The sequence below is a fragment of the Myotis myotis genome, unplaced genomic scaffold, assembly GCF_014108235.1.
Source record: "Myotis myotis isolate mMyoMyo1 unplaced genomic scaffold, mMyoMyo1.p scaffold_m19_p_10, whole genome shotgun sequence".
Taxonomy (NCBI): domain Eukaryota; kingdom Metazoa; phylum Chordata; class Mammalia; order Chiroptera; family Vespertilionidae; genus Myotis; species Myotis myotis.
Window position 1 is genome coordinate 42435341 of NW_023416314.1, and position 16558 is coordinate 42451898.

The following is a 16558-nucleotide window of genomic DNA, read 5'->3' on the forward strand; positions in this document are numbered from 1 at the left end:
TGAAAGCAGCTATCTGGGGTTTATTTATCTTCTATAACTGAAACGTTGTTGCCTTCAGTGGAGCTCAGAGCCGGCCAGGAAGCTTGGCTTCCTCCATCACTGGAGCAACCAAGCCTCCTGCTCGCTTCAGCTCCATGGCTGCTGGACGCCATCTTGGTTGGGTTAATTTGCATATAGTCACTCTGATTAGCTGTTGGGCGTGGCTTAAGGCATAGCAAGGGTATGGTCAATTTGCATGGTTGTCTTTTATTAGATTAGATATGATGTTTACTATTTTTGAAAATAGGCATAACCATTATGCTTATAGACTTTTTGTCTGAACATGTTTTTTCTTTAAATTTTGCATTATTATATTTGTTTTGTGTGCCACAGAAACTGCCAAATGCTCTTATCAATTGTATGAACTCTCATCTAATCCTTTACTTTTGAAAATCATCAGTAGTAAAATAACCATAACCATTTTAGGTATGTTGTTGTCATTAGACGTAGTTTTTGTTGTTATCTTACCCTGACATTTCCTGAGAGAGCTTACAATCAACTATAGGATAAAACAACAAAAAAAAGACTAATTATAAAAAAGACTACTCAGAACCTCCCATATATAAGAATTGTACCAGGTATGTACTTTTAGGTACAGGATTATGATGGCATCACTTACACAACTTTGAAATCATACTAGTGGACTGAATAATGATTTCCAGAACTCCAGTAGAGCAGGTGGGACCATGAGATTCCAGGTCCAAGATCCAGCAGGACAATAATTAATTACACAGCATTGAATATACTGTTGAGGAATGATTTGTGTAGCTTTATCTTCAAGTAGTGTTGATGTCATATTAGGGCTCTGTATTCTGGATATGTAATGCTTTTTTTTCTCTCTCTCTTCTTATGCCAGCCATAAACCCTAGTGATTTAGGAGACTGTTTTTTCAAGGTAAAATAAAACATTTGTAAATTTATTTTATGCTCCAAGATGGATGCCTCCAAATTTTGGAAAATCTTAATAAGTATTCTTATTTTCATGGCAATAGAATTATTTGCAAAGGTTCAATAAGAGTCAATCTGGTCCTCTTTTTAACCATGATATAATTGGAAATACTGCTTATGGAACCAATCCCTTGCCTAAAATGTCATATTTGAGATGATCCCCTTTTAATCAGAAATGAAGAGAAGCCTGGCTGATGTGGCTCAGTGGTTAAGCATTGACCTATGAACCAGGAGGTCACAGTTCAATTCCTAGTCAGGGCACATGCCCAGTGGGGGACATGCAGGAGGCAGCCTATCAACTATTCTCATTATTGATGTTTCTTTCTCTCTCTTGTCTTCTCTCTGAAATATATAAAAACATATCTAAAAAAATGAAGAGAAATTTTAAAGAACTAAGAATAACTTATGTATCCAATGTTTATAAAACTATTCTGGGAAGACTGTCAAGGGTTTTTGCTTACCTGAGAGTTAAGGAAAGTCAGTGTCTTTCAAGGGGATTGCAAGAAAAAAAGGAATTTTCCATTTGATGTACTATCAGTGAAATCTGGTTACAAGCTCTTGACTTGGATTCTAGCATCAGTACAGCAAATAAAAAGAGGCTTTAAAAGTCCAACCTGAGATTATTTATGACAACTTCCCGCAAAGCAGATTAAAAAGATATATATGATAAATTGATACTCTTGCTACAACTGTGGAAATAAGCAGGCCCCTTCATAATGCAGCCAATTTTATTGCATAATAAAGAATAAACTTTGAGATAGATTATTTTTGATCAAAATGGGGGAGACTACAAAATTTGTTTTTCGTTGGAAAATTGTGCATTCTTAATATCACACCCATCCAGATGGTCACATCCAGCTTTGTTCATATCCTTTTTACTTTAGAACTCTTTGTAATTTGTGAGTAATTCAAAGAAATTCAAAATTTGTCTTGCCCTGCAGAGTTTCACATTGTTTTCTTTAAGTACAGCATATGAAATATAATCAATAATACTGTCATAACTATGTATGGTGTCAGTTGGTTACTGGAAATATCAGGGGGAACACTTTGTAAAATACATACTTATCTAACTAGTAGGCTGTACACCTGAAACTAATACAAAATAATATTGAATATAAAGAGTAATTAATTATTTAATTAAAAACAGAAAATTAAAAAAAATAAAGAGCCTGTGGGGGAAAATATATTAGGTCTCTATTTCCAATTTCTTCCAACATTCCTTTATCCCATATAAAGGAGTGGTATTTTGACATTCCTTTTAAAGAGATTTCCTTTGAACAGATTATCTTTTAAACATCTAATTGTCTCCCATGTGAATAAACTAAAAACACTTAACACATTGATTTTATTCCTGCATGAGATCATGATTTTACCTTTTTCTACAAATAATCTTTTAGTAATTATTTATCGTGGTTTTCCAAATATTCTGTTTGGCATTCAAGATAGAAAATAAACCATTCAGACAATGATGCTGTAGGGGATAAAGTAGGCCTTTGCAGATGCAGTATTGTTGGTGATGATAACATTGATAACTACATGGAAAAATGAGAACCTGATCAGATTTTCACCTGAAGTTGCCTTTTGTCTGTGACCTATAGTATAGTCCAATGAAACCCAGAAAGATTTCTTTATTAACATTTCAGCTATAGAACTTTGGCAATTTACCTGAGGATTATAGAGTGGAAAGATAACACACTATGCCAATAAGCAATTTGGAAAATGATTTTTTGATAAAAATAAACAAACACAGAATAGTTTCTACTTTGCTTGAAAAGGGGATTGTTGGTATATAGGAAACAAATGGTTAAGGTAAGTAAAAGTAAAAAATAATAAAGATAATTGTTTGTTGATGGTACATAGGAAAATCAAAACATGAAAAGGTGCAGAGCATTTATATCCTATGAGGAGATATGCATGCGAGTTAAACAGAGACCACAGTTTGAATAATACAAACATTTTAAACATAGCAGCAGATTATTGCATTGAATATAGCCAGATACACCATTTCTAGTATAGAAAAGAATAATTTCTGTTTTGAAGTAAGCATAAGTTAGATGGGGCATAATCCTCATTTATTTTTATGGTTTGACTTCTTAGACAAATAATTTGTCACTATTACTTCCATCTATTTTTTTTTAAATATATTTTATTGAATTTTTACAGAGAGGAAGGGATAGAGATAGTTAGAAACATCGATGAGAGAGAAACATCAATCAGCTGCCTCCTGCACATCTCCCACTGGGGATGTGCCCGCAACCAAGGTACATGCCCTTGACCGGAATCGAACCTGGGACCTTTCAGTCCGCAGCCCAACGCTCTATCCACTGAGCCAAATCGGTTTCGGTACTTCCATCTATTGATAACAGAAGATGCAAACAGCAAAACAATTATTTGGCTTTATTAGCTCTTTAAAAATGGTTTTTCTTTTCTTTGAGTTCTTGTGTTATTATTATTTTTTGTTAATCCTCACCCGAAGATATTTTTTTCCATTGATATTTAGAGAGAGAATCGAAGGGGGGGGGAGAGAGAGAGAGAGAGAGAGAGAGAGAGAGAGAGAGAGAGAGAGAGAGAAACAATAATGTGAGAGACACACATCAACTGGTTGCCTTCAGAACCTGCCCTGTCTGGGTATCAAGCCTGCAATCGAGGTACGAGGTACATGCCTTTGACTGGAATCGAACCCATGACTCTTCAGTCTGTGGGCTGATGCTCTAACCACTAAGCCAAGATGGCCAGGACCTTCTGTTATTTTTAATATGTCCTTTTGTTAAGTTAATTGGCATCAACAGTTCCAACTTCATGTCACCCAATTGGACAATGAATGTCCTAAGCTCCTACTTACCTGATCTAATTAACAAATGTCACTTTTTAAGATGTCTCAAACTTATTTAGCATGCAGAATAGTGAAAATTCAAGAAAGGGGGAACTTTGCATATGTAGAAAATTTTGAGTAAAATACTGTTGTATTTAATGAAATTGTTAATAAATTGTAGCAATGAAAAAATGAAACAAATAATGAAAAAATATCTTTCAGAGAACAGAAGAGTAACAGAAGAAACTATATACAGCTTCTAAAATGTGAGGTCAAAAGCCATTTTCAATCTGAAAACTAATTAGATGGAAGAAATCAGCAAAGTTTGTTGCTGAAACTGCAAATCATGTCCAGTACAAGGTGAGAAAATAAAATATATTAGGGTATTTTACTTCTTTGTTTCTTTATGTACATAAATAAATAAAAGTCATTTCAGTCAAAAGAATTGGAATAATGACCATCTATTGTTACATCTATTTCCCAAAAGTTAATTAATGCTGTTCAGGATTTTTGGTTCCTTTTTGTTGTTGAAGAGTTTTAGGATTTTGTCTCATATTTGCTTGGTTTTCACTACATACACAATGGGGTTCATCGCAGGAGGAATGAGAAAGTGCATGTTGGCCATGAGTACGTAGATGGCTTTGGGAAGCCGTGGAGCAGCTCAGTAAAGTATCGACAGGCAGATCATGGGTGTGAAGAAGAGGATCACAGCACAGAGTGGGAAATACAGGTGTTGAGAGCCTTGAGGCGGCCACCATGGGATGCAATGCTTAGTACAGTTTTCAGAATCAACATGTAAGAAAGAAGGATAAGGAGAAAATCAAGTCCCATGCTGGAAAGAACCATAAAGAGTCCAATGATGCTATTTACCCTTGTGTTGGAGCAGGAGAGCTTTAGGATGTCAGGATGCAGACAGTAGGAATGAGAAAGTACATTGGAGCGACAGAAACACAGCCTCCTCAAGAGGACAGGAAGGGTCACTTGTGCAATCATGGCTCGCCCTACAATGGCCAGACCTATCTTGGCAATTACACTATGGGTAAGGATGGAAGAATAGTGCAATGGACGAGATATAGCCACAAAACGATCAAAGGCCATTGCCAATATGATAGCAGACTCAAAATCTTGGAAGGTATGAATAAAAAACATTTGGGTGAAACAAGCAGAGACGGTGAGCTCACGAGCATCCAGCCAGAAGATCCTCAGCATTGTGGGGAAGGTGAAGAGGGACAGGCCCACATCAGAGGCTGCTAGCATGGCCAAGAAGAGGTACATAGGCACATGGAGGGTTTGTTCTCGCCAGATAACAGTCATGATGGTCATGTTGCCCACCAAGATCATGAAGAACATGGCACAGATGGGAATGGAGATCCAGATGTGCACAGCTTCCAGACCAGGTATGCCTGCCACCAGGAATGTGGAGAATATCAAGTTGGAACTATTGATAGACGACAAGACAGAGCTGCATGGTTTCCCTAGAATAAAATGCATTATCTCATGCACATGTTAAAATTTGACTTGGGAACTTAACTATTTATGATTTCTCATTTTAAACAGACTCTAATATGAGATTACATGCTAGATTACATGCTGTTTACTAACATATAACATCTGAGCTTCTGAGACTAGAAAATAAGATCTTTATTTATCAAATTCCCACTTTTTATAAGTAAATTAAAGAAAATTAATAAAAAAGTAACCTCATATTTAATTTACATAATTTAGTTGATGATATTTTAAAATAAAAAATCCAAAAAATATGCTATAAAAATTCATTTCAAAAATTCATGCATATTTATCATTGTTATTGTAAGTATAGTAATATAGCATATCGGAGTATTTCTTACTGCCTTGTCAACCTTGATACATATTATACAGTGCTACTGAAACGTGAACATATTTTAATATTCTAATACTTCTGCAATGATATGAGTGCAGAAATTGGAAATAAACATTTAGAAACTTTTGCATTAATGTGACATGCTACATCAGTGTTTCTGCAATTTAATAATTATTATTATTAGTGTACAATGATGACATTATTATTACATTATAATTGTATATTTTATTTCTTTATTGAACATAATTTTAGTTATATTTTACAAACAATTATTTTGTGATTGAAAAAAATTAAATGTACCTTTACTGCATAGTTTATAAAGTGCTGTGAAAGGATAATTCATTTTTGAACGTAAGCTTATTACTTTTATTCAATTGAACATAAAAAATTAAACAGATTGTTTAATATTTTAATTCATGTTTTTTGGGTTCTTTTTTATTATAGGGTTAATATTTTAAATTGTCATTAATAAGATGTAAGCATATTTTATATAATTACTGTATGTTTGTGTAGCAAATCATTCATTTTTAATAACAACAACAAAACATCAAACAATGTCTATTTCATTGATTTACTTTAACATGCATGTGATTATTTATTTATCCAAATATTCAATAAGTATTAATTATTTTTCTTTATATGCCTAGCTATAAGCTTTCCAGACACAGCAAAGTACACAGTTTTTCTAAGTCCACCCCTCACTGCATTCTGTATTTGTGAAACTAACTAGATGTTCCATGTATACTCTTCATATCATTTGCAGCCATCCCCACATTTAGCCTTACAAATATATGCATATACTAAGAGTCTTAATCCCTTCCTCTCCCATTCTCCTTCACTAATACTATTCTTGATATTGTTTGTGGGCCTTTTAGAGATGTTCATTTCTAAAACTTCATTCCTTGCATGGACCCAGGCTATGGTGACCTGAGTATTTGGCCGGCTGCTTCTATTTAAATTCACCTTAAGTCTAATATTTGGTCAGAGTAAGATTCTTATAGGTGAAGGCCTGGGTTGGGGAGTAGGAAAAGGCTAGAAGGCATCACTGGGGAGAAAAGGGGGCATATGTAATACTTGAAACAATAAAGATTTTTTAAAAAGAAAATAATAACAGTAACTTAAAAAGCTCTTCTCTATAAAGTCTTATTGCCTTGCCCTGGACAAGTCTAGTCCATTTTTCACAATCTCAATGTGTGTCAATTCGAGGATTCAGAAGCATAAGGATAGGAATAAAATATAAATACTGAGAGTAAGAAGCATAAGGATCCTGTTCACTTTCCCTGTATTCATTTGGCAGGCTAGTCTTTTCCTCCCAAATCTCAATCTATATTAATTCAGATGAGACTTTTAGATACAATAGGAGGGATTAACTAAAATTCTATGCATTACCTTTAAAAATAAGAAAATTGGAATTAACTTCAGAAGCATCATTACCTTATTTTTTTAATCTTGAATTTTGTTGTGAGGGATAGAGATGGTGGGAAGTGGTCTAGGAAATTCACTCTTTGTTGCATAAGAGCACATTCTGCTAAGTCTAACTATTAAGCATTTCAATGTTGAGCATCTGGTGCTAGGTTTCTTCTCCATGCCTTTTCTTTCCCCTGGGTTTTAAAGCATTTTCTGAATCTATACTCTTTAGTCTCACAAAGGTGTTTATGTTCAGAGATGAGGCTGGGCATTGGGTCAGTGTTAACATAGCATGGATAGTTCTCTACTTTTCAGGAATACAATAAACCTAGAAAACAAAGAAAATTAGTTGTGGATACACTGAGTCTCCTGTCTTTTATTTGGCTCAATACCATTGTCCAAATATATAAAGTTTTTGAGAGAAACAAATTAGGGATATTTTCACAGAGAGAAACATCTCTAGACCCCTGTGATTCCTTCTATTATAGGATAGACGTTTTCTACTCACTAACGTAGTCAAAGCTTCTTCAATCTTAATTCTTTTCTGAATGCAGGTAAACAATATATTCTCTCTTACCTGGCATCTTAAGGCAGAGTGTTTGCTAATGTCTTCCAGTTGCAGGTTTTCCTTCTGTCCCAAATCAAGAATCATTATGAACTGGTTTGAGCTTCCACATTATTCATGCAGCTGTCTCCTGAGGATAGTAATCTCCTGGGAATTCTTCTCTTCTTGATTTAAAGTCTAACTTTCATTGCTTCCTAAGAGTGCTCCACAAATGGCCCAAGTACTGGCTACTGTTTTGCATCAGGTGAATTGAAAATCACTCATTATGTCTCGGTGCCATCTCCATTCATTTTTAAGTTAAATTTTAAAAATACAATATGCACAGTCTGGGGTTATTTGTGTCTTTTAGAAGATATTTTGGAATTCTCAAAGTTAATTTTATCGCAGGTATCTCTTTGAACTCTATTGTTGTGGTGGTAGAAATTAATTATTTATTTATCCAAGTATTCAATAAGTATTAATTATTGTGACATGCTTTTCTTTATATATATTTTTCTTTATATGCTTAGCTATAAGCTTTAAGATTTTCACAAAGAGTTAAAAGCACAATTAGCAAGTTATATTGAAGAAGTGAGAAGTCTGTCTAACGTTCTATCAGAAAGATAGAAATGTTTGAGAAAAAAATGCAGAATAGAGATGGAGATATTAAAAAAGGAACAGAAAATATATCAACTTCAGTTGGTGGATATGGGAAGAAATGAAAAGTAAAGGCTAAAATCAATAAACAAAAGGGATAGAATAAGCAATCTTTTTTTATTGTTATTGATATCAGAGGGGAAGGGCGAGGGAGAGATAGATAGAAACAACAATGATGAGAGACAATCATTGATAGGCTGCCTCCTGCACATCGAGCCCATAACCCAGCATGTACCCTTGACTGAAATTGAACCCGGACCCCTTCAGTCCGTAGGCCAACTCTATCCACTGAGCCAAATCAGATGAGAATAAGCAATCTTAACCCAGCCATCAGAAGAGTGTTTTTATTCCCAGCTTTAAACAACATATACCCATCTTCCGTGAATTTCCCTTGAGTTGTAATAACTTAACCTTTCAGGTCCTCATATGTAAAGTCTAGTCTTGGTCACATTTGGCACTGAGGTACCAAGGAAAGACAGCAGCATCTGTGGCAACTATGTATTAAATGGGAAGAATTTATTCCTCCTCTAGGTGAGAAAGCTAAAAGTCTGTTGGTCACTGATATTCTTATGAATATACTGTATAACCTGCAATACTCATGGCAACAAGTAGAGAACAACTTAAAGACAGTTAAGTGAAAGGACCAGTTTTATCCACCTCCCTTGAAAATTGGCCAGACTTCGTGATGTTTTAGGATTTCACAGAATCCCTCAGAGATTAAGGTCAGGAAGCTAGAAAGAAAAACCAAAACCAAAACCAAAAATCCCCTCAAAATGTCCCTTCATTCTCATTGCAGAGAGTCATGTTTAGGAAAAACACTCCTGGGACTAGACAATGGAAATAGCTAGGTCTAGATCCATAGTAAGATTTATTAGAGAGAGAGAGAGAGAGAGAGGGAGAGAGAGAGAGAGAGAGAGAGAGAATGAATTGTTGGAAGAGTAAGAACAAGGGATTAGAATTTATTATTTTTACTTAAAAATTTGTTTTTCAAGCACCTTCTTTCAAAATGTGAATCACAATCACACTCAATGTGAAAAACACGGTCACGCATTTGAGACAACACAAATATATAGAATTTAGCTCAGTCAGAAATATTTTGATAGTAAATTTAAAGCATGCTAGTTTTATTTTGGGTAAACTAAATAACTGCAAGATTTTTGAGAGATGACCCCCCAAAACAAAAAAGTAAACAAAAATACGCAACTGTTATTCACAAATCCTTCTATGGAGCCATTCACTCATAGAATGTTAAAATAAAAAAGGATTATAGAAGTCATCTTTGTAGATTTCTTATTATGTGAGATACTAAGCAGGGACATAAATTGTTTAGGTTTGTATAACATGTTTGTAGTGAAATTTAAAACATAAGTCCACGTTTTTTTATTGTGTGTAGGTAATTTTGGAGTAACTGAGGGCAATAATTAAAAACATAAGATTCTGCAGCCAGATTGCCTGGAGAATAAAACTCCACTGGACTTGGCCACTTACATTGTCATCTTTTGAAAAGATTTAAACTCATTTTGCTTTTGTTTGCTTATCTATAAAATGGGTGTGTGTGAGCAATAATTTGTTGCTACATGTAAAGAAGATAGTATAGTTAACAATGTTGAGCTTTACCTGACCACTATAATTCTGGAAAGCAACAAAGGTAAGGAAAATCATGATCTTATTTATCCCAGGACACTGCTTACTGTAAATAACCCTTCTCCATATTCAAAAGAAAATAACATAGGCTCAAAATGGGGTCAGTCACTTGTGTTAAAGCCCATGACCCCAAACCTAGACTTAATACCTCATCTAATTGCAGTTTTAGATTTCTCCAGAAATGTTTCAAATACAAACCCCCTCCCTTTTTTAGGACATTGATCCTATCTCTTATTGGACATTAACATATCAATTAGATTTGGTCTAGGAAATGTGTTTATTTAGATTTGTTTGTTTGGATTGAAGTGAAATTGGCATACATAAAATTAACCATTTAAAAGTGTACAATTTATTGGCATATAATCAATTTACCCTGTTGTGCAACCATTACTTCTTTCTAATTCAAAGATATATTTGTCACTGCAAAAAAAAATCATAGTCATTAAGGAGTTACTCAGTATTTCCATTTCCAGCTGCTGGCAACCATCAATCAACTTTATATTTCTACTAGAGGCTCAGTGCATGGGTAGGGTCCCTAGGTCTGGTTGGGGATCAGGGCCCATAGTGGCCTTCCGGCTGCCAGTCGGCTAAAGCCTTCCTTCATTCCACACTGCTTCCTGGTGGTCAGTGCATTTCATAGCGAGTGGTCGAACTCTTGAGGGATCAATTTGCATATTAGCCTGTTATTATATAGGATAATGTTCCATTTTGTGTATATACCACAATTCCATTGAATCATAACTCAACTTTCAGCTGTATGATAAATTTTCATAGAATTAACAGCTTACAATTTCTAATATCTAATGAATACTGAAAGAAACCTACAGGCTCTCCTTAATTATCACATGCTTCAGTGATGTTAGTGAATGATTCTTGCATAGAATAACTAGAAATGTATAATAACATGATAACTTTTTCTTGTGTTGGCTAATTCTAGTTCCATTCTTGTTTTCCAGAAGATGATTGTAACAGCTTTGTCTCTATAGACTTTCAACTTGAATATCCCAAATGGTTCCTTAAGAAAGAATACAAAATAAAAATATATATACTCCATAATGACTTCCATATATGCAGTTGAGCCTTGAACCACCTGGGTCTGAACTGTGTGCATCTGATTATATGTAAAATTTTTGCAATAAGTATGTACAATATTATAAGTGTATTTTCTCTTCCTGATGATTTTATCATATTTTCTTTTCTCTAGCGTAGTTTATTGTAAGAATATAGTATATAAAACATATAAAATAAAATATATTAGTCAGCTGTGTATGTTGCTGGTAAGGCTTCTGATAAACATCGTGCTATTAGTAGTTAAGCTTTTAGGTTATGTCAAAAGTTATATATGGATTTTCAAACTACATGGGTAGTCATTGTCTTCAAACCCTGAATTGTTCAAAGATCAACTGAACTCCCCTTTCATATTGTCATAAAGCTACACATTTTGGCAAATTTCTTCTTAGACCTCAGGTTTTGTAGGCATGAAATAAATAAAATTAGGTTAAATATTATAATTAATTAAACAAATGAGATTCAAGGACACCTATGCATTTATATATATCTAAATCTCATATCAGGGTGGGAAAAGTCAGATTTATCAGAATGTATGTATTCTTATACATAAAATGTGATGTTTTTAATCTGGAACCCAATCATTTTTGATTAGGGAGATACTGACCAAGTATTTGATATCTTTAACTGTCTCCTTTCTTGTAAAGTGGAGCTAATAGCCCTAGCCGGTTTGGCTCAGTGGATTGAGGGCTGGCCTGTGGACTGAAGGGTCCCAGGTTTGATTCTGGTCAAGGGCACATGCCCAGGGTTGCAGGCTCAATCCCCAGTAGGGGGCGTGCAGGAAGCAGCCAATCAATGATTTTTCTTTCATCATTGATGTTTCTATCTCTCTCCTTCTCCCTTCCTCTCTGAAATCAATAAAAATATCTTAAGAAAAATAAAGGATAATTTTAGTAATGTAGTTAATGCTTGGAGCTTGAGATAGACATTAAATAACTCAATTTCTCTCAAGAATAAAGTATTTTAAAGGTTTCCATCACTTGCTTTAGTTACATATTAATGTGCAAAAATCACACTTTCACAGGTACAATATATTACTAGTGTTATACTCAGTTGATATATTTATTAATCTATCCATTTATTCACCAATTATATTATTATAAACAATCTTACAGATATTTCATAAGGTAGTGAAGATGCAAAGGCCAAGACAATAGACATGGTCTTTGATTTCCATTAAACAGTAGTTATGTTAGCAGATAACAAGAGTTGTAACTATCAAATGCAATTATCTATGTCCATAAATATTCATTTGTTTATTGAAGAAGGCAATTAGATTTACTGAATAGAGTATATACCAGAGATTCAGAAGAAAGCAGCACAGTGCTTCTCAGAATAATTTTTAATTGAGAAACATGAAGATATAAGTAAAACGTTGTGTTATAATAAAATCATTGATGGGGTATATTGAAGGCTAATGGGAAGTGCCAATTCTACTAAAATATCAAGAACATTCATAATGAAGACAATTTTTTTAAGATTGGTGTTGAATGGTGCTGTAAAAAAGAAGGAATTCTTACCATTTTCAACAGCATGGATGGAACTGGAGAGCATTATGCTAAGTGAAATAAGCCAGTCAGAGAAAGAAAAATACCAGATGATCTCACTCATTTATGGATAATAAAGACCATTATAAACTGATGAACAAAAATAGATACAGAGGCAGAGAAGCATCAAACAGACTGTCAAACTTACAGCAGGAAGGCCAGGGAGAGTTGGGTGGGGAAGTAAGAGATCAACCAAAGGACTTGTATGCATGCATATAAGCATAGCCAATGGACACAAAACACTGGGGGGTAGGGGAGGCTGAAGGAAGGTCAAGGGGGGAAAAAAGGAGACATATGTACTATTCTTTGTAATATTTTAAGCAATAAAAAAATTTAAAAAAGATTGGTGTTGAAATTTGAAATCAGGGAATTGGTAAAAAAAAAAGAGTAAGGTAAAGGCTGGCATATATGTGTAAAAATATACTGACTCGTCTAGTTTGAAAAGTGCAATCTGTAGCTGGAGTTGAGGTTGGAGAGAAGGATAGGGATAAGAAAATTGAAAGCTTTCTAAAACATGTTAATAACTTAGCCTTTATCACATAATTAGTTGTGACCACTTAGTTATTTGATCTCAAATACTTAAATAGAAAAGAGACATAAAATTATTTCAGTAAGATCCCTCATGAAGTGCTAGAAATGACGAATTGGGTCAAAACAGTAACAAAAATACCATCATCCTCTTGATAGACAGGAAGATAATACCTTAACTCTCAATAAACCATGCTGTTCCAGAAGGGAAATGACAAATAAAAGGGAAAGAAAGAATCAGGGCATCGTTTTAGCTAAGGCCATACTTGATTACTTGAGTCAGTTTCTCCTGTTCTTAAATATCTTCTGTACTGCAGACCTTATCTGTTTAGTTTTTAGGCTATAGACCAAGGGATTAAGGACAGGGGTCAAGAAGAGGAAGAGATTGGCCATGGTGACATGGAGAAGAGGAGATGTGAATGTTCCAAACCTATGAATTAGAGCCAGCACAATAAGTGGCACATAAAAAATGCAGACAGTGAAAATGTGGGAAACACACGTATTAAGTGCCTTGAACTGGCCATCTTTGGATGCAATACCCAGCACTGTTTGCAAAATCAGGATGTAAGAAATGACAATGAACATAGAGTCAACTCCAAAGGAGCAGAGGACAAGGAATAGCCCATAGATGATGTTGACTCTGACAGGGCCATAGGCCAGCTTCATAACATCAGGGTGATAGCAGTAACAATGAGATAGAATAGTATCTTTGCAGAAGGACAATCGCTTGAGTAGTATTGGCAAGGGTGCCATTAAAACCACACCCCTGACGATGGCTGCAAGCCCCATCCCTATAATCCGAGGAGGGGTTAAGACTACAGTGTACTGTAGTGGGTTTCGGATAGCTACAAATCGATCAAAGGCCATAGCCAGCAAAATGGCTGACTCTATGGAGGAGAAGGTATGGATGAAGAACATCTGAGCTAGGCAAGAGCAGAACTCAATCTCTCTGTGATTTAGGAGAAAGACATTGAGTACTGTAGGTAGAGTTGATAAAGACAGACCCACATCTGTGGCTGCCAGCATAGACAGGAAGATGTACTGAGGCTCATGGAGACTGGAGATGGTTTTGATAACAAAGAGGATGGTGAAGTTCCCTAGGAGGGCAATTGCATACATGACACACAGTGGGATAGAGATCCATATTTGTACGGCCTCCAGTCCTGGAATACCTATTAGAAGAAAAGCGGGTGGCTGGAACCAGCTATTGTTTATAAACCTCATAAAGACAATTCTTGTGATCAGCCCAGGTCAGCTTCTAAAAGTTCCTATTGAAAGAAAAACATAAATTTTAAATCAGTAGGACATAATCCATATAACTCCTCTGGACAGTACTACTCCTAAGCAACTTTATATCAAGTATTGATCCTAAGATGTTTCCAAACCTATTGGAATAAGTACCTGAAATTACGATAGTTGATAAATGCTTTTAAAATGTTAGAGTGACTAGAGTTCTTTTGGATTATAACATTTTAATCATGGATCAAGTGACAATAAAAAGTAAGGACATACTTTTGTTCTTATCCAAATCTTAGAAAAATGGTATTCTCAGAATATTTTCTATTTCTTTATTTAATTATGTTTGCATCTAATTTTATATTTACTCATCTTAGCTGAATCTTTAAAAGAAGTTTCTGCACTTTACCCACATAAACATAATGCCTAATATTATTTAGGAATCTGGAAACTTGGGCATTTTTTCCTATTATTTATATGCAGAAAGAAAGCACAGGATATCTTAATAACCCACATGATTGCCCAAGGCATTAAAAATTCATGTGATACCATTTATACAATTAATTTCTAGGTTGTTCAATATATTCTTTTAAATTAATATATTGATTTTTAAAATACAAAAAAGTGATAAAATAATCAAAGTGAATATTGTCATTACTTCTTAGCTGGCATTAGAATAATATAAAACATTAACAAATAATTTCTTAAACACAATTCAAAACATCTTTTGATATAACCAGCTTTCCTCCCTTTGCTTTAACTATCTTCCAGAATATCTTGGAATTCATGTTCTTCTTTTATACTTCTGTTTCCCTTCTGTTTTTGTCACTGATCCAATCAATACAAACACCAAAAACATCAATGCTACCGTCAACACCCCTGCAACTACCCATGTAAAACTTAAATATAGCCCTAACTTGTTGGGCTCAGTGGATAGAGCATTGGCCTGAAGACTGAAGGGTACCAGGTTCGATTCCAGCCAAGGGGGCATGTACCTTGATTGCGGGCACATCCCAGTGTGGGTGTGCAAGAGGCAGCTAATCAATGTTTCTCTCTCATTGATGTTTCTAACTCTCTATCCCTCTCCCTTCCTCTCTGTAAAAAACTCAATAAAATATATTTTTAAAAAACTTAAGTATATACTTAGTTCATTTTGTTGCCTCTACTTTTTAATACTTCTTGTGCTTAGCCTTTTTCAATGAGAATGTTTTTTGTTTCAACTAACAATTTTTTTCTATTCACTCTCCACTCTAGCCAGGTTGGTTTCTTAATACCACCATACAAGACTTAATCATTTCCACATCAGAATATTTGCACACCTACTGACGTAATCATAAATGTGATCATGCTTTATCTCAACTGATAGTAATTAAATTCATTGCTTAAAAATCAGTCTATTCCAACATCCTACAAAACTTTCTATGACTATTTCATATTTGAAAAAATTTCTCCAGCCATTAAATCCCTATAGAATATACTGCTTTTTTTTTCATCTGTCATTTACCACATATGATTTGATATCATCTTCCAACTGTTACCCGAATGAGTTTCCCTTATTTAATTTGAATTTAAATGCTTGTAAGATTGGATTTTTACTCTTCACATCTCACACTGTAACGAGAGTCTAAAACTGTATGGATATGGAAAGAACATAATAAATTTTGCTTATGCAAATAAATTACGTATTTAGAGAGTTCCACTGTATCATATAGTTACTAACCCCTAGCAAAGATTTAAAACTCACCAGTAATTCAGGCTTCCTTTTAAACTCTGATGTAAAACATATTTCTTTTTGGGGGTGGTCATTCTTCCTACGGAGGCTTATTTAGAACTGAAGAATATATGCCACTAAATCTGAAAGGAGAGCATGAAAGATGTATAATCAGATAGAAAATATAAATTCTGTTTATCAATGTGCTCAATTTCCAGTTATCCTTTGCTGGGTTTCCATTTATCTGTGCTGGGTTACCCATCCTAGCCAGAAAGATACTTTACAGACTTTATCTGGAGATCCAAAAGAAAGTTAACTATTCCAATCAAATATGTCCCACTTTCAATCTCCTGAAAAATCCTTTTAAGGCATATAATTTCTCCAGTCATGCCCCAGAGCCCAAAACAAGACCTTGGTCTCTCACATACATACCGTGAATTATTACAAGTTAACCTTGAACTCCATAACACTCTTCATGATTGTCCAGTTAAACTTCTGTACTATCACCTTTTCCCAACTCTTCACTTTATTTTCTTTCTAAAGACAGTGAGCTTCCAGGACTTGTGAATTTATGGAAT

At 34.6% G+C, this 16558-nt stretch overlaps 1 protein-coding gene and 1 pseudogene across 1 annotated transcript; both read right to left on the bottom strand.

Annotated features, from left to right (window-relative positions):
- Window positions 1-4285: 4285 nt before the first annotated feature.
- LOC118664354 lies at window positions 4286-5289 on the bottom strand (annotated as a pseudogene).
- An 8023-nt stretch (window positions 5290-13312) lies between these two features.
- On the bottom strand, window positions 13313-14257 carry LOC118664356 (olfactory receptor 51A4-like). The gene has a single exon (XM_036324376.1). The coding sequence runs from the start codon at window positions 14255-14257 to the stop codon at window positions 13313-13315; it is 945 nt and encodes a 314-aa protein (XP_036180269.1).
- Between the last annotated feature and the right edge of the window lie 2301 nt (window positions 14258-16558).

Coding starts and splice junctions, on each gene's coding strand:
- LOC118664356 (XM_036324376.1), bottom strand. CDS start 14,257: ATGAGGTTTATAAACAATAGCTGGTTCCAGCCACCCGCTTTTCTTCTA.